Source organism: Trichoplusia ni, chromosome 1 (genome assembly GCF_003590095.1).
Source record: "Trichoplusia ni isolate ovarian cell line Hi5 chromosome 1, tn1, whole genome shotgun sequence".
Taxonomy (NCBI): domain Eukaryota; kingdom Metazoa; phylum Arthropoda; class Insecta; order Lepidoptera; family Noctuidae; genus Trichoplusia; species Trichoplusia ni.
In genome coordinates, this window is record NC_039478.1 from 5,794,801 (window position 1) to 5,814,273 (window position 19,473).

The following is a 19,473-nucleotide window of genomic DNA, read 5'->3' on the forward strand; positions in this document are numbered from 1 at the left end:
TGCAAGTTAAATAGAGGGAGCTTGGGACATAACAAATACACTGTAATTTTATCTAAAATAAATACGATTCATTTTTATAAAAATATGGACATCGGAAAAAGTAGCCTTATACTTGCAATAGATGACTAAGAATATGACTTTCTTAAATCTATTTCATTTTACAGATAGAATGTCTTATGTCCCACTAAAAGAAAGTCCATATGGTTCAAGTTTCACATTATCCGAAATCCAAACCAAATGAATAGTTAATGAACAATTACAATCGGATTGGAATAGGGTGGTTCTCTTATTAGCCAGAGTAAGGGTCAAGATCTCGATGGGATAACCATGAAAAGGAGAGGAAATGTCAAGGTTACCTTCCCCTGTACTATAAAAGTCATTGAGCGCCACTGTTGCGAAGTCAGAACGAGACGGCACTATACCGCGTGGACTGGCATCTCGCTTACTCAACAGCGACAGTGGTTACTTGAAAAGATTATAATGATCTCGAAGTTTGTGGTTAAAGAAATCATAAAGATATAAAACGATGGAGTTGGAAGGGTCACAGACTTTTACGAATTCGCTCATATTTGTCATCGTAACAAGGATTTTATTGCCATACTTATGTTATTGCCTTCTTTGTACGCATCGTCAGTCGCGAACATAAATATTATTTTGCATATCTGATGCTATATGATGTACCCTTATTACAAAGTATGGTGTAAGTTATAATATGTAAGCTTTTAAAGAACATTTTGATCTCTTTTTGTTTTAGATGTAAAATATTAAAGTCTGTAGCAGTCTTCTTTGCAATACTTAGTTTCATTTTGGGTTTAAATGAAGACACTGTATCATTCGAATCCCTACTAATATTATAAATGCGAAAGTAACTCTGTCTGTCTGTCTGTTACGCTTTCACGTCTAAACCACTGAATTCGTTGTAATGAAATTTGGTACAGCGATAGAGTTGACCTTGAGAAAGAGCATAGGATAGTTTTTATTCTGAAGGGTACTCTTGAAAACGCGATATAGCCGACCTCGGCGCGGGCGAAGCTGCGGCTGAAAAGCTAGTTTAAAATATAATAAGTTACGATGATCAGGTTTTAACTCTCAAAGTCATCTTATTGAAATACCATTTCTTTTACGAAGCTTTTACAAAAACCTGAACCTAGAAGACACTAGTGAAATTGTACAATTAACCACTCAACAAAATATTGGCTTTTTAAAACACACTATGTATAGCAAGACAAAATATGTATTGTATAAATGTACATATATTGCCTACCTATACATTAAACCGTACACGCGAACCGTCAACGTGTTTCTCTTATAATGCTTATCCAATTATTCAATTTGACTGAACGAAAATGAAGTTACGTGTGTAGTCGCCACTTAAGCCACCCGCCAGAGGGTTTTATTGAGTTTGAGTGAGCTCTTAAAGAGAAGGCTTCCTGCGGAGTCCAAGATTCTGCTGACGTAATGTCATTGTTGGACCTAAGCTTATGTATCGATGGAACTTTGTTCGGCCGGAGAGGGATATGTTATGTTATCAAAGGATAAGAACCTTTCTTTATCTTTCAAAACGTCGTTCTATATTAGGAGCTTTGTTGACATGAAAATCCTGACATGAAACGAGGGACCGCAACTAATTGGCCAAATTAACGTACTACCTACTGAACTAACAGTAGCGACTCATTATCAAAACATACATTATAATCTCGGAGTGTTTCTGTTGATGTTAATAATACATACCTTGTAATGTGTGCATCGACACGTGGAAAAAAAAACTAGTAATTAAGTTCTGAAGATCATATGAGATATCATTTTTATGTAATTTGTAAAATGCCAACACCAGAAACCACTCGTAAATCTTTTCCATATAAATCTTCAATTAGAAGTGTAATACTTTATGTCACGTGTATCGTGTTGTTGTCTGGTAGTTATACGTAGGTAACCACATGCGCCAACGACACATGGTTCTCGAGGTTTTATTAAACGGATTCTTCTTTCTATTTGCCGATTGGAAAATTCCCCCGGAGGGACTGGGAATTCGATTATGCCTGTCCTATGCCTGTCTTGTTTGCTTGTCTACCGTTGATAGTAATGAAATGTAGTTGCTCCCTTGTAAATCTGTTCTTGTTGTCGTTTTTCTTCGTATATCTGCATTCAACACCACTTTTAAGGGCATTGTTTAATCTATTGATGAATAGACAGGTTTTCGGATCAAATAAAATGTGAAAATGTTTTTCGCTGCTATTTGATAAATCTGTTCGTTGAAAACATTTGTTCTATTGCAAACTAACTTTTTCCCATTGAGAATTTGCTGTAAACGTTTTACACATCGTTTTTCAAATAGTAGTGTAAAATTGCACTAGTCCCGACTAAACTAACCATTCTATGAGTAGCATTCAAATAGTGCATCAAAGGTTAAGCTGAAGAAAATGTTATGCTGTTATTTTCTGAAATTTATTTCTAGACCGTACACATTTCTTATTTTCTGGATACTACGAACCTTTAACCTTTCATCCCAAAGTATACCTTCACCTTATACCTTCCATTACTAAAGAGTAGAACTTTCCAGGTGTTTGGTGTCGAAATTGTTCGACGTGTGCTCGAAGTCCACGCCGGAGCAGATGGAACAGCTCGAGGAGATCAGGATACCGTGGGGTAGCGGCATCGTCGGCTACGTGGCTGAGAGTGGAGAACCTGTCAATATACCTGATGCGTATAAGGTATGTAGATATCATTACTTAGGGACAATGAGAATACGAATGTTTGATAAAAAAGGGTTTTTGCTGGAGTGTCAAATTCTGTACCATTTCCAATTTTCGTCTCTTTAATACAGCCAAAAAACTTGTACCTAAATCTCTCATTTGGTTCATCTTTATGAAGAGATTATATTGAACCAAACGTTAGAAATAATCTAACACGAACCATCGTTCTAACAAAACCGTATAGATCTGATTACCAAAATCTAATCAACAGAGAAGCTGAAAAATAGATTCAAGGTAACATCCGGATATCCAATGAAAATCTCAAACTACTTTGCCTAACGAACATTGCCCATCATTAGCAGAAATTTCATCAAGAGTGTTCTTACAAATACTATACCATAAGACGTAATGAAAAGAGGTAAACATGCTACGAGTTCAAAGCTACCTCATTTTACCGTCCCACTTAATTCTTAAAATAGCTACCGCAATGAAAACTCTCATTTTAAGAATGTTTTGGAAGCCTCGACCAGAATAGTAATTTCACCTCATAATACATTTGCATTTTAGCGTCACCAAATAAGTCAACCGACATTTTTTTAATTGGATTATTTTTATCGGGGCAAGAGTGCCATGTTTGTGAATTATGATGCTATCAACTTTGATGTACGGAGTTAAGATGAAGCTGACGTCTGGTGGAAAACTAACGTGATATGTTAATTCATCTACCATTTATTATAAATCGATGTTTTCCTCATAATGTATTCAAGAAATGGATGGAATCTGGAATTTTATTTTCTAAATGATTTGATCGACCGTCGATTCTCAATCAATTCAAGTAGCTGTCACACTTTTATTGAAAACACTTTTAATGTTCGCGATGCCTTCAATAAAAATAAAATTTCACGCCGCTTCGTATTTTTCTCTTAAAAGCATGTCAAATTGATCATATCATTTATTCGAAGCTAAAAATACATTTAGGCATAAGAAAGTCTAATCTACAAAAGGTATTGTTTTTTCATCAACTTATTTGAAATATACCTATACTTTATGAATTACGAAACAAACGAATGTAACAGCAATAACCTTTTACGAGGGGTCATTAAACAATGACATCAGCAGTAGCGGGTTGTTTACAATCGTCGTTCATTGAGAAAACTGTATGAAGTGACCCGAGAAGCGTTGTTTTTGGCTGAGGCCGGGTTTGTACCGCACCCTTGATTTCATAATTCATGGTGTCATCAGATTTTTTTAATCAGCCATCTTATTTTCTGTGTCAATATGTAAACCGTTTGTAGTAGTGCGTGAATAATACCGAAATTCATAACATCATAAAAATAATAGGACTACGTGTAATAAATTCACATTTGCAAATCTCGCCTGTCTGCCGTCAGTACCTGTTTTGATTAATGGCTTGTAGTAAAAAAGCAGATATTTATAACAAAAACAAAACTTCACTTTTCTGACATTCGAATATAAACTACAGTGAAGCATTTTTCAGCAGACTGACATTAGGTCTGCGTTTTATCACCTGGCAATTTATCCACGCACATTAGTGTTCCCTCTCACGACTGGGATCCGTCAAATGATCTCGTTAAAGTAAATACGCCATTTTTATTGCTATCTGCGTGGCTTAGTTTGCTCAGTAATTTTTACGAGACTCATTCGAACTGGGATTAAGCTTTCAAGCTCCGTCGTGATTGATTCCTTTAATCTATCTCACTTCATTCAAAAGCCGATTAACTCAAATCTGAATGTTGAGCAACCGTGCCAATTGTATTGTTGGCCTTGAGACTCAAGTTACATATGATGTAAACCTATATCATCCGTCAGTTATGGATAAAAGGGTTTCAGTTTGAATACCCTCCTCCCACATTGATATACAATCCACTAATGTTACTTTTAAGCTCTCAGGTAGCCGTCTCGTATTTTCCTTTTAAATATTTGTGTTAAGAAAATGTTCAGCGCGAGACCATTACCGATATTGAGATAAAGTATCATTTAAACACTCCGCTTTGTAAAAAAATGTCCATTAATAATAAAAGCATTCTGTGTTAGATTTGAAAAGTTTATTAACGTTTTAAAAGGGTATATTAATGAGTCATGGTGTTAAGACTTGGGAATCGGGTTGACTAAATGCGAAGATGATACATAATCAAAAGTACGAGAAATACGTTTGACCTGTGTTTTGTGATTTTTCTGGAATCCATTCCACGTACAATTGTAGGTTTCTGAACCATAATCATAATGGTATATTAACAATGGATAAGTATAAATTAAATTTGCTTTGATTTGAATGGCAGTGACAAAAAATTAGAGCTGTATTGGTACGAAATGTCTGTACATTTTTAAAGGCTTCCCACACATAGCGCGATGCGCAAAGATGAGTTGAATTGACAAGAGCTATAGCAAAAAATAAAACATAAATCCAACACCAATACATCAGAAATTGCGTGCATTTACCAAAAGAAAACATCTCATGTTGTTTTATAAAATGAATGGCCCCAAGCATTGTGTAACTTTCATTATTCAAAAACTGTTGCAATATTCAAACCCGGCACATTGTTGACGCTTTTACACTTTCAAGGCAAAGCTGTGCTTCCATAACGTCTTTAGAAACTCACTAAGCTTTATCTGTTTTTTTTTTTAATTTGATTGCTTTTGTCATACGTACCTGATACTTTTTTCGAAGGAATCTTTTAATTTTTCTTAAGGTCAAGATTGGAATCGCTAAGGTGTTTACTTAAGGGGAAATATTGAGGCGGGATATCGAACTCTTAATGAAATTGCTCTTTGTGACTATCAAATCCTGACATGCCTCATGAGATTTCGAAGTACCTACTAATTGGACCGTTTGTACTTAAAAAAAATCTAAATTAAATTTGATTTCTTTACCAATAAGGTAATTTTTGTAAATGTTCATAACAGAACATCAAAGGCGCAAAAAATCATAACACGCCTATAGCCAAGAGAGAAATCTATAGAAAACACAATGGTTATTCATCATCTTGTATTTTTAGCTCGGTATATATTAAGAGGGGCGTCTGTGCTAACTACTCTCATAGATCAATTTTAGTCTCGCACCTGTCAAAACTTTACCTTACCCGACGGTAATTGTTTGCGGTGTTTCGCCTTAAATGGTGCGAAATTCGTACTAAACTGACGGACGAAACAATGAGATAACTTTACTTTTAGGTAATCACTCTAATCCTCTATGCTTTTAGTTACCTACTTGGTTTCGTTTTGTTCAACTTTTTTGGGCTTTGTGCTCCTAATGGCCTTTATTAGAAAGGTTTTTGTTGTTTACCTGTTAATTTAATATATATTGCCGCTTGAAAGCTTCGCGTTTTCGCTAATTTAGTAATTACATACGTAACTGAATGTCTGGTAAAATGACAGTGATACATTTAATCAAATATTTGATGCACCTGCCTCAATGACCTCAAACATTAAGTTCGCCTTTTGCATTTTTTCGTGTCAAAAAAGTATAAATAAATAAACAAAAAAAAAAATCATCACGATTTAAATGTTTGCCTAGGCTAGGGTAGATCTATTTTTATTTATAAAGTTTTGATAGAAATGGGTTAAAACTATTGTGATTATTGATTATATATAAGAATAATAAATGCAAAACTACACTCATTGTAAACTATAAAAACACGATAAAGAAAAATGTATATTAAAGAGCGCTATTATCGCCAACAAACTGCTTTGCAGTTTGGCGATTTTTTATGTAATTTTCTGATTTTTTAATGAATAAATAATATTATTTTTTTAAATAGAATAGAAATGGTTAGCTGACACAATTATATTCGTTTTATTAATAATCTACACCGGGTTGTTTAAGTTTAGAAGTAGGTTTTATAAAACTAATTTATTTGAGTCTGCTTCAATAATGCTATAACTTTTGTTTGTTGAGTTAATGAATTATGGGGTGTAAAGAACTTTAAATTATGTAATTTGTTTTCCATTTCGAATTTCGATTCTTAATTGGACAAAAAATAGCATCTCTTTCATTTTGTTAGCTTTCCACACATATCTATTGAAATAGTTCAATTGACTCTTAAAAATACATGTCTCAATGGGTACCGCTATACAGAGATAGATGGTTACTTAAATGGAACGTCCAGTTTAAATAACATATTTTTCTCTCGTTGGTTGAAAAGAAAATATAGACTAACTTATGGTTCTCATAACATTTGACAAAGTGCAAGCGGCCAGTGTGCCCGCGTTGATATTCCAAGCAGTTTCATTCAGTGTGTGCAATATATCACACTACGGTACATTAAACGTTTTAATACAAAACTAGAGAGCAATAAAAATACATGGTGTTCAGTAGTCGGTACTGCTTTTTTTTTTCACTGAACATTATGTCCGTTATCATTTGTAAAACTGGAATGATGAAGTTTTCGGGAATCTCGTAACAATTGTCATGTCAATTTAAAACCAGGAATGTGTAAATGGAACAAGTAGGGAACATCACCATGTATGTCATAGTCGATGTTTAATTCAAAGGATCTCGATATTGCAATATTTGTAAATCATGTCATGTCACCACCTGAGCAAAGCGACGTCGGGTCTGTATAACACGTGAATAAAATACAACGCGAAATCCAAGTCTCATGAATATAAAAAATCAAGTAAGCGAAAGTCTGACATGATAAATGTCCAACAGCATTATTGTATTAAACTCGCGATATTATTATGTCTTCTATTATTATTCTCCACATATATCTGTCATCGAGTGCCTCCTATCTATTGACAATCACTTAATCCAAGTATTGTAATATATCTTTGGTGGACATGGCTTGATTTATGGTAACGAATGGCTACTGGGAATGTTCCCTGAGATGGGACCTGTTCGTCGAGCATCGCTCAGCTTTCGAGCGTGAGTTTTATTCATCGATGTCAATTTTTCATCCTGCCCCGCAAAGATCAAGCGTTTCTCATTCGTCAAGTACTTCGAGGAATCTCTGTGGAGGTGATTTTACTTATGTAAGCGGTTTTTGTTGTCTGGTTTGCTCCCATGGGATTTTATTTGTGAATTGGTAATGTAGGAACAAAGAACAATATCCAGTTCCTTTGTTTTTACCCAAAATCGTCGAGCCTTGCGTGATTGTCTTCAAACCACAAAAAGGTAACACTAGGTTAGACGTGATTCCACCAACATTTTTTTACCTATATATGAATATTTAAATAATTAACTAGTTTTCTCTTGAGTTCAAAAATGTTTAACCTCAAAAAATCTTTACAGCCTTGTAAAGAATTTTCTAGATGTTACATAATCCGTAGTACAGGCACATCCTGCCGAGATTCGTCAGAACTGGACGAGTGCACATAAATAATTCGCAAAATACGACCCGCTCCTGGATAAATTGCGCGCTTAAAAATGCTATCCCTCTTTAGTCACTTCATGAATTCCCTGGTACCAGCTGGATATATCAACGGACTCACATAAACAAGCTTCCAAATATCCTCGGACTATTTTTCTGTACGGGCTCCTTCATATTAATGATTTTGAGGTTAGCTCAAGGTATCTTAAAACAAATATACTGAGTCCGATCTAAATAATAGTTTTGATATCTAATTTTCCTTTATTACCATCGAGGAAGGAACCTGTAGTTTTCTTTTACCTCAAGGTTATTGTTACGTTAGGTATTTTTTAGTTTCGTCTTCCATTCATCAGTAACATTCAAGGCTTTGACATGTGGTATATGAAAACAGAAGCGCCGAGGGATTTATATTTTTTGTGTCTGGTACGTGAGTCTTATAAATGTACATTTAGTAGGGCACAGTTTGGCGTATTACGAGTATTTTGTATATGATACATACGCCTCCGGCCGTGAATATTTCAGCAGAATATGTTTTCTTTAGATGGTACGCTCGTTTAAATTATGAATGTGATTCATTTATCTTAAGCTTAACATACAGAATTTTGGCAGAAGGGAATATTTAGAATCTTTTTACAATTCAAATTCTTCTCAATTGGCGATGGAGAAAAAAAATATTCACATCAAGGTCGATCCTTTTGGAGAATAATTTTGTCTTAGTTAGATGGTATCTGGGGAATAAGTATGGCGTCCTGGCCCGCCTCCAAAGCCGTGACCTTGCCAAGACTGTCAGTTCATGCGTGCTCACGTATCCATTGTTTATGAAAACGATTTGCATATAAATGCCTCTGAAAGATCGCGCTACATAGATAGTGCACTCTATGGCCACACTATACATATGTCTTGATGAATCGTTTTCATTCTATCATGGATTTCGTAATATTTGTTTGAAGTCAGCGAAGATAGCCATTATCTTAGTTTACGTTTATTGTTGAATCAATTCAGAGTCATATCCTGTTGAAAGAAGTGTTGCATTCAATTTTATAATTTTGTTTTATAGATTACTTAATATGTGGCTACCTTATTTCCTCTTAAAATTGGTGAAGACTGGCCTAATTAAAAAAAAACCTGTGAACATTTTTGAATGTAATTATCACGTTCATGTTTTTGTAAAAAGCAACTTTCGTCTGCAAACCTTTGTGTGGCGTGAATTACTTCGCGATAATTAAAATTTGTAATGGTTTCTTCGTTATGTGACACTTAGACTTCACGTAATTAAATATCGTTGAACGTGTTTCCCTTAAGAGAAAAAGTATTCACGAGAAATATTTTGGCAATGAAAGCAAGCTTCAAATATGAAAAAGAGATGAAATAGAATCAACGGATGACAGTGTAAACATAATTAAATACCGGGAATCGTCTCATAAACACGGGTATTTAACAACACAAGCCCGAGACATATATAATCCTTTGTTAAATTCTGATGATAATCTTAAATGCTAAATGGTTTATTGAGGTAGGCATGAAGCATAAATTACCGTAACAATATTGAGGCTCGAAGGTCACAGGAAGTTGGCTTTACATAGTATTTATTTCCCAACATCAATATTCCAAGGAAAATTATAGATAAGAATGCTGTACATACGAGGGAATAAAATGATTACGCTTTTTGTACGATAATGGTTTGTTTATGGGTCTCTCGAGGACAGTTGACTATTAGAATTTTGTTAACGTTTTCGTATGGGAGTGATCATTTTAAAATGGCCTTTTGCAGTATGACTAGGTTTTTAGTTCCATTAAAATTATTGGACTTACTACCATATTGTTTTTTTAAATTTAGGTTCCATATACTTCAATGACCATATGTCTTGCCTTACCAAACCCTATATAATTACCATTCATTTGTTTGACAGTGTATCGTACATATCCAATACCAAGGAAACAAACACCTGTGTAGTACCATAAATAGTTGAATCTTTATCCGGTCACCTAAAAACGTAACCTCAATTAATTGCGAAGTTATTTCAAGTAGTTTTCGGACAACAGCAGTTTTGGCCGTGTAACTTCCCGAAAGGATAATGGACTCTTGATATAAAAGGCCAGCATTAACACTCTTACGGTACGTCGGCCGAATCTGTAACGTAGAGATAAAAAGTTCTATCCTTTGTTCACATTATGGAACGTGAAATTTCCAACCAGTTCAAACATTTTCGAGGTTTTGTGTTACTAATTCAGTAATTTACTAGATTTTGGGTTAAATTTGGACACTTAAAAGCTTAAAATCTGAACTGTAGCCTGACCTTTAGCCAAATGAGATTGCGACAATCGTAATCGTTAATATATAACGCTCGAATGTTTGAAAGTGACAAATCTAAGTCACATGACTTAACGGAAGCAGATGTCATTTTAATACAATTAAACATTTCTATTAATGCTACTACTTCAAAAATGCTACCTGGCTACAGGTGATAATACATATAATTTAATCTGCTAAGAGGCAGCTAATGATTGTAGTAAAGGGAATACAACATCGTCATGGTTTGAGATGGCTACGATCGAAGCACTAGTAAAATATCTTCGCTCCCTACTGAGAAATGTAAAAAGTAAATACTTGAGAGACTGATTCAATGCCAACAACTTAATTTACTCCAGAGACCGTACGAAGAGCTTTAACATTGTGAGTTTGGCACAGAACATGTTCTGCTTAAATCTTACAAAAATATATACTCCGTAATTCACATTGGATTCGGAACGTCCTATATAAATAGTTGTTGTAAATATTCCGATTGACAGAAATATTTAGATCGTCTCAATGAATATGAGACGTGAAATTGAAGTTGAATATTTTGTCACGCGCAGGATGAAGACTGATAGAAATGTGTCAAAGAGTGATTTTGATGTTTGGTATTAGCTCAGTCGCAGCGTTAAAGGGATTTAGCATTCATGAACGTCCTATTGTACCCATTACTTTTACGATCCGTCCAAGATCAGAATCGTAAATGAAACTTCGATCTAGGACGTTTCATTTTGATTTCTGCGAAGGTTGAATTTTACTCTTCTAAACTTCCTCGTAATATAGTTTTCTTCCCACGAAGATATAAAATTCTTCTGCAAGGAAACTTGTATCTGAATTGAATTTCGTGCATGTGCTTTAAAGCTATTGAGTTAGTGAGAGCAAGTTTTTATTTCAGCAATTCTAAAGTCGGTCATAGCCTTAATGTTGGATTTGACTCCAACTCCCAAAGTTGATTATGCGGAAGGATTTTTGACGCCGTGCCAAATATTCCATGAGAAAATTAATACTATGGTAGACTGGTAGTTCTCTACGTCCCATTTACCATTCTATTAGGGTCCCTTAACCAAAGGGTTAAAACGGAACCAAAGAAGTAAAACTAAGACACCAAATAACAAAATAACAATAAAATAACTATTGCTACGACTTAAACCATAATAGCAAGAAAGATGTTTATTTTTTTGTAATATTTCTGTATACCAACATTACGGTCATAAACCTGATACGTGAACAAGAATCCATAGTCCGAGTCCGACTTGCTCTTGACCCATTTTTAATTAACTACAGAAATTAATGGAACTCATGGACTCTTATACCGAAAATTGTTATGTTTATCCACGTGTTGAATTAATGTCACTCTAAACAGATTGTCAAATTCAACGGGACACGTGTATCGTTAAACATTGGCATTAAAATCGTGCATAAATTGTGACACAATATGCTTTAGTCATGGCTCTGAAGAGGCATGCGTAAATGCTCAACAATCGTATTACAAATTGTGTATGTTAGCAGTGTGTGAGTAATTCTAAATGAGCCTTGTTTTCCACCGATTTCAGAATAGAGTAGGTGCTCAATTTGTCTGTATTTATTTATGTTTTTTACCTTATAACGACCTGAATGATCCGATTTTGTTGTTTTTTTTTATGTCATTCGATCCCATAAAAAAATCATCAAGTTGTTTAGTTATTTATTCCAATAAATAACTAGATATGTATGTTTTTGTTTTCAAAACAATAATGTTATCTTCAATTAATTTTGTTATCGAACACAAAACATCTACATCAATCACTTAAGCACGTCAAATACCTAGCGACGTAATAAATATTCAAATTAAATTACAGACGTAAATCAAATTGGTCTCGCACAAATGCTTTCCTGCACTTACTAAACTTCAGTTAGCAGGGGACTACAATTGAATACTAATCAATTTATATCAGATTCAAATTGACTACTGAAGTCAGTAATAGAAATCATATAGCACTCCATGCTCTAACTAGTACCTACTTTAGAATTTTCATGAGATATTTTGAATATAGGTGTTAATGGACTGGTTCCGACTCTACATTTCATCACCCTAACCTTTTCCCAACTATGTTGGGGTCGGCTTCCAGTCTAACCAACTAACGGGTTTCAACTCTTGAAAATGGGGAACGGGAAAACGCTTTATTGTTCGATGTTCCTAAATTTCGTTGACAGATTTATACCAGCCAGAAGTTTAACTGCCTTAAAATTCTGGATATTCGCAATACCAGAAAGTGCGATATGTAAGCTCAATGGATAGTTTAAGCCGAATCTGGCCGGCTGACAGGCGTGTGTAATGAACGGTGGCCCGTAATACCTATAACTTCCCCTCTTGGCTGCGCTCCATACGTTCGATTTCGGTTCCACAAATGTTCGTGTTCGCACTGCATTGTAGGAACAGTTTTGTGCATTGAGTCGTAAATTCGGCGATACAACGGATTCCTCAAATAGCATTCTTCTCTGCTGAGAGATTTACAGTGTTTGTCCAAATAAATTATACCAGCGATTGCCTGCGAGTGTGGGCATGTGATTGCTTTGCGTGATTTAACCGGTAAATGCTAAGATTTAATGACTTGTGGCGTCATTTGTGGAATAGAAATGTGTCAGAGTGAAATGAAATTACTGGGATTCGCGGCAATATCGAAGTAATTACAACCGCAATTGAAATCGGAAATTAATATGAATTTAAATCAACAATTCTGTCCTATAAATGAAATCCGCAACTTTCAATAAATAATAATATCTGATTCATGTCTCTACGTCCCTTTCAACTTTTATATTAACGACTCTTATATTCCTCGCTTTTGTATTTTCAATACCGGCGAATATAAATAACAAAACATATCGATTACCGTATTCAATATTGAATAAAATCTTCCATTTCTTTTGTTACCACGGAAAGCTCATTTAAATCGGTGCATAGCAACTGGAAACGTGGGACCATCGTGTGAAATAAATAGAGATGAATGGCATTTAATTTCCGGATAAGTAAGCAAGTTGCAGAAGAAGCAATAATATTGAGTCCGTTGTATGGCGCCTGCCTGTGGACAGATGTGGTCTGCGGTCACTACCACGACTCCGATTACTCGGCCCAGTTTCTGTGCTTCGTTTAGATCCCGATTTAAACGAGATAATGATTGTTCAATTACTCTTGTCTAAGGAGGCATGGTTTTGGAGCATCTTGTACGAACCATAAGTATAGGCATTATTGCGATGGCTAAATTGTTGTACAACCAATTGAGGTCAACATAGAAGTAGCAGCAAGTAAACCACGAGAAAATTTTTGTAGTCTAATTATTCGTGAGTTTAAAAAAAAAAAACATTTCATTCCTGTCACTCAAGCCATAGGATGCCTTGTTTGTATGGCCTCTAGACAAATCAAGCTCAGTAATCTGTGAACGCGGTGTGTCGATATTAAAAGCGAATTTGATTTAACTAAAACCAGTTGAAACTAGGACAGTCCAAAAATATCCTTTGTATATTCCCAACATTTGGTTAAAACCCTAAATTTGAAGCTTCTACGACGAACCTAAATGTTAGGAACAAAGAAAGTATGAAATTGTATTTAAATAGTGTTTCTACGTTGTTGCAGGACGAGAGGTTTAACCACGACATTGACCAACAGACGGGTTACAAAACGAGGTCACTTCTCTGCATGCCCATTAAGGACATTAATGGAGAGGTTATTGGTGTTGCCCAGGTATGTAACCAGTTTGTATTGTACGCAGTTCTTATGAGAATGTAAAATTCTTCGATTTTGACCTTAAAAAAGACAAAGAATCCATCCAGCCCTCTCAACTAATCATGTTTGCCAAAAGTCTCATTCAAAGTAAACTTTGGTCTGTTTACATTAAAATGTTGCTTCAAAAACATCTGGTAAAACGGCGAAATGAGAGCTTAGCGAAGAAAAGATGAAATCAAAAAAGTTCCCGGCACCCTAAGCGTATTAAGTTATAAATATTCCAAAGTGGAATTGAAATTGCTCGGTGAAATGTTTGCAAAACTTTGTATTATCTATCCCATCAACAATGTCCCCTGGGGGAAAACGAATTAGACTCGCTTTTTAAGTTCTTAAAATAAAATATTGCATCTTTTCAATTAAACAAGATTGTTGGACGTAAATAGTTTTACAAGCGATTAATATTGAAATGGGGTTTGTAGTTTTAGTTACGTTTTATTTTATGAACAATTTCAATTGTAATTTTCGGAACTAACCTTTTGATTGCCTCATTGCGGTTTGTAAAAATATTTAATACAGTATTAGATCATTCTAAGAAAATTAAGTAAATTTTTGTAACAACGATAACTAAAAATAATACCATAAAACAAACGCTAATCGCGATTCTCTTACAGGTTATAAACAAACAAAGCGACGGACCTTTCACGGTCAACGACGAGAAAGTGTTCGCTTCATATCTCCAATTCTGCGGCATCGGGCTGCGGAATGCCCAGCTCTACGAGAGATCGCAGTTGGAGGTCAAGAGGAATCAGGTCCTGTTGGACCTCGCCAGGATGGTGTTCGAAGAACAGAGCACGATCGAGCACATGGTGCTGAGGATACTAACCCACACGCAGAGCTTGATTCGATGCCAGCGGGTACAGGTATGTGAGATTATTTTGTATAATGTAAATGTAGCTCAGCCCGGAGCTTTATAAACGTTCCCTTGAATGTAGTTTCTTTTAGCGTATCGTAGGTAATTTTTTGCCCAATAGTTGACTACACCAATGGCAACATCATTGGTGAGGTTGAATTCTTCCAAAAAGTATCTATTTTTCCGACTACGAAAACCCATAAATCATGGCCCATGAGCACTCAGTACTTTCAACTACACCCACTTAATTGTCATTGCGTCATTCCAGTCGATTTGCTCGTTCATAATCTAGGTACACGCCTCAAAGAGTACAGGTAACGTACCAGATAATACACGAAGTAACTCCCAAATATAGTTTATCTTATTAGTCGAAATGGAAAGTTGGAAAGGGTATCGCGGAATCCCAAAAAAACTTAGTAATCCCTACTAACTCGGGTAAAGCGAGCCGATATGCGATCCCGAAGTTATCGCAACTATTTACATGTTTGTTTATCGGAGAGACTTGCTTAAAATGTACCAGAATTTTACTTTAGGTTGCGATCAATATTTTTTAACGCTTTTCTTATCTTCACCAGTTTCTTTGTTTGAAGTCGGTTGAATTGCAATTGCAAGTTGAATTTGTTGGTTTCCATATGCTATTTTGGAGCTGATCTGATGCCGATATCAAATTGACTAATGCTTGTTTTGAAAAAAAAAAAATTTTTCTTTTTTGAATTTTAGTCAGCAGACTTTGGGTTGCCGTCACTACTCTTTATCCCAAATGAAATTAAAGACATCATGTCTTGTTTTTGAATTATCCCTTTGAAACCGTTCAATTTAATTATCCTTGCGAGAAAAGCTGTTCCCAATATCTTAGCGGTGTTCATTATTACCGCGCTTCATGATTGAAAACGAATTTCAATATCGGAATAAGTTTTGATAAATTGATTCATTCAATCAACGAACAATTTGGGTCGACTTTTAATATCAATTTCATTTTCATTCGAAATGCTTCGATACTTGAAAATTAATTTTACTTGTTTTCGTAATGAAACGTTTGAACTGTTTTTACCATAAATGTTGAGGTAATGGATTGTAGAGGTGCTTACACGTAAGGCGACGGGTTTTATCTAAAATTAATTAACTTTATCACCCGTATTTGGTATCGACCCAAATTGGCAGCAAAAACATTAAGGACCACGAATAAACACGATATTTAGTCATGAAATTAATATATTAAATGTGCTTAAATACTCAGGTGTTTATAAAGCCCTTCTTAGAAGTAAGCCTCCAACACCCAATGACATTGGTCACTAAGGCTGGTTTCTCTGTCACGCTGAGCGACAGCTGACGGCCAGTGCTGATGGATCAAGATGTATAAACGTAGATGATGTATGATGACGTTTTTGAGTCTTGCTGTCCACTCAGAGAAAATGGCCGCGTCCATTTCAGCTTTAGCGCTGAATACAAACTCATAGTTTCCAAAATATGAGCACGTATCATTGTAGACAAGACAGCGTATAGGTTAAGTGACCATGCGTCCAACTTTTAGACTGTCTGTGCCACTGTCCCATGCTAGCTTGCGCTTGCAAATAAATGAACGATAACTTTGATATAATGAGTGACACAATAATTTAAGTAATTTTAAGGACAGCGGACATTTGGCACTATTATTATTAGTCAAAAAGTCAGAATATTCGACTTACGTTGCCACGTACATAAAGAGTCTTACCATTCATTCATCATATTTATTCAACCTTCAACCGATTACATTAAGAACAAATAGACGGGTATATTTGTTTTAAATTATATTCAAACATCCAAATATTCTCTCATTCACTGTGAATAGGAATTAATCCGCTTTCCGGTCCAATGAATCAAGCAGCTTTGAATATCGTCAAAAAGGGCCAAAAGGTGTTAAATTAACATCAACTTGATTAACATTCATATCTTTTGTTTGATATTTCAATGAGTATTACAATTTTGTTTATTAATTATTTGTCGACGGACATGTGGTTTCAATTGAAAACAGCGTTGATACTGACTGTCAATGTTATTATTGTATAAATGCCATGTTATCAATAGATATAATCGGGTGCAAACGGAACCCTATTATATTCCGTCTGTAATCAGTCTCTCACGGTATCTCCCGATTGGACCGTGTTTTGCAGTAAATCAGTTTAAAGTTAAATATTCAGATATTAAATATTTATTTTCCCTTTTAACACAAAATTAAGCAATAGTTTTTTAAGCCTATTTGCACGGAACCCTAAGTGTTATGTGTCTGACTCGCACTTGACCTGCTTGTGTTTAATGTTGGTCTCGACTTGGTAGCGACTTACAACTTATTGACGTTTAAGAATTTGGTCATACACACAAAAAGTTAAATTTATGAAGGCATTTATGAATTCATGCAATTTCTTATTCTCATATCTCTACAAAAGTTCACAATGAAAGTTAGTCTATTCTAAAAGAGTTTTTATCGTCTAAAACTGTTCTAAGTTCCATTTATTTCTGTGAATATAAAGTGCATTATTAAGTTTATTTAAAGCCTCTCCAGCTTTGCATAAATTCGTACTGTACAGTTCCAATGCAGTCTATATGTGAACCAATACGTTACACTTAAACTGATTTAAAATATACTTTGAACTTTTCCTAGCGAGTTTTCATTTCAAGGAAAATATATTTCTTTTTAGGTTGCTCTATTTTTCATCACTTAACTTAATTAAATATAACTTTGCAAAATAATTTAGTTATCTAATGCTTTTTTTACACTTTGATCTTAGCTAAAAAGCCGAGAAGCGATATCTTATGCTATATCACCAAACGGGACGTGAGGTCCTTCTTAGGAAATGGTTATGAAATTATTATTTTTATCTAATGCCTTGTCTTTCTGTTTTCTAATCTTTTTAGATTCAATTTAAAACCCTATTTTACACATTAAAAATATCTAATAGAGGATTTAAATAAAAAAGAAAGGCTGCCGCGCTATTAGCTTTAAACCTTGTGTCGCTCCTTGGAAAATTTGTAGTGGTGACCTCAACCACTCAGCTGTCCGTTGAAACAAAATAGTCGAAGATAATCACGACTCAAACTCCAATCAAAATCGCAAAAGTAGTTTCAGTTTAATCCAAGGACCCAATATTATCGTTCCCAATTTGGTCTATTTGAGCGTTCTATTTATAGAAACAAGATCATAAGGGCTTCAATCCAAGATGTCCGACGATACAAACTATAATTAGTATTATATCCTCGGAAATCCGATCATAAGTAACTAACGAACTATCAATTGTCCTTAGTCCTGCCTTTGTTTAGTAAATCAATTTCTACATGAAAGGAGGCTTAGCTATTGTTATCAAATTGGGAGTAACTAGGTAGGTGAACGATTATTGTCTGCGATGATGAGCGATGTGAACACGTTAGTGATTAATTTATTGAGTAAATGGAACTTCTTATTTGGTATGATTGGTTAGTTTGTTTTAATGTTGTTGTTAAATGAAAGAAAAATGAGGTGTGCTGTATGAAGTAGGATGGCATGTTGAACCTTTTTCGAATTTTTTATTCGATAAATCGAACTAATGATTGATTGCTGTAACTTAAATATTCTTTTTGGATTGCATACCAAGTTTATTTCTCTCTCAGTCCGTGGTGGTGGGCTACATGGTGTTAATTAGTAAAAAAATAACCTCCTAAAATTGCATTTAAGTACTTAAAGTATTACAGACCATTTAAATTCTTATATTCCTAACCATCTAAAAGAGTAACACTGTTAAAAGCAATTTAGATACTGTACGATGTCGTTCTCGGAAGTAATTAGCAAAACAGGGACAATTTGTTTCGCATTAAATTTTATCAAGATTGACCCCCAAGTTTATTTGAAAACACGCTTTAAAAGGCTCCTTTTAATTGTAATTTAACGACAATTTTATCCCTACTAATGTTTATAATACGGAAGTTTAATGCGACCTTTATTCTAATTAATTTTCCATTAAATTGAGGTGAAAATTATTTTATAGCGCCATTAAACTTAGCGTACTTCATAACCACGTTGTTTTTGAAATGTTATTGTTTTAGATCCACCATTATACTAACGTAGCCGGTAATAATATTTGTCTGTGTAAAGATGTTAATGTGGTCCGCTCTAAAACTTTAAAGCCTCTTAACCTGAAAAGGGATAATACCCAGTGCTCATCAAAATTAATAATGAACTTTTTTCATTTGTTTTATGGAAATGACACAGACATTTTAATTTACAGAAAAATAAAAGTGGTTAATATGAGTTATACCTTCCACAATGTTATGACAAAATTGTTAATTAGCATTTTGAAAGGATAATGGTGACGGTGTATTTAAATGTTTGTGGATGAAAGCTTAATTATGCAATTTACAATATTATTTATACAGTCATAGCTCACTGTAGCTTGTACAAAGGGTAAACCTGACCATTGCCTTTACGGAGAGATAGAATAATTCATGATGGTTGATATTATTTTAACGAAGATTTATTGATGTGCAGGTGACACTAACGTTTGTAACTGAATTCGGTTTTTGTATTAATTACTACTCTT

At 34.7% G+C, this 19,473-nt stretch overlaps 1 protein-coding gene across 1 annotated transcript in view; it reads left to right on the forward strand.

The window, feature by feature from the left end:
* Positions 1–19,473, forward strand: part of LOC113491850 (dual 3',5'-cyclic-AMP and -GMP phosphodiesterase 11-like) — a 193,328-nt gene that overhangs the window by 158,378 nt on the left and 15,477 nt on the right. The window contains 3 exon segments of the mRNA XM_026869030.1: positions 2,561–2,711; positions 13,927–14,034; positions 14,688–14,936. Of these exon segments, the coding sequence (XP_026724831.1) occupies positions 2,561–2,711; positions 13,927–14,034; positions 14,688–14,936 (508 nt within the window).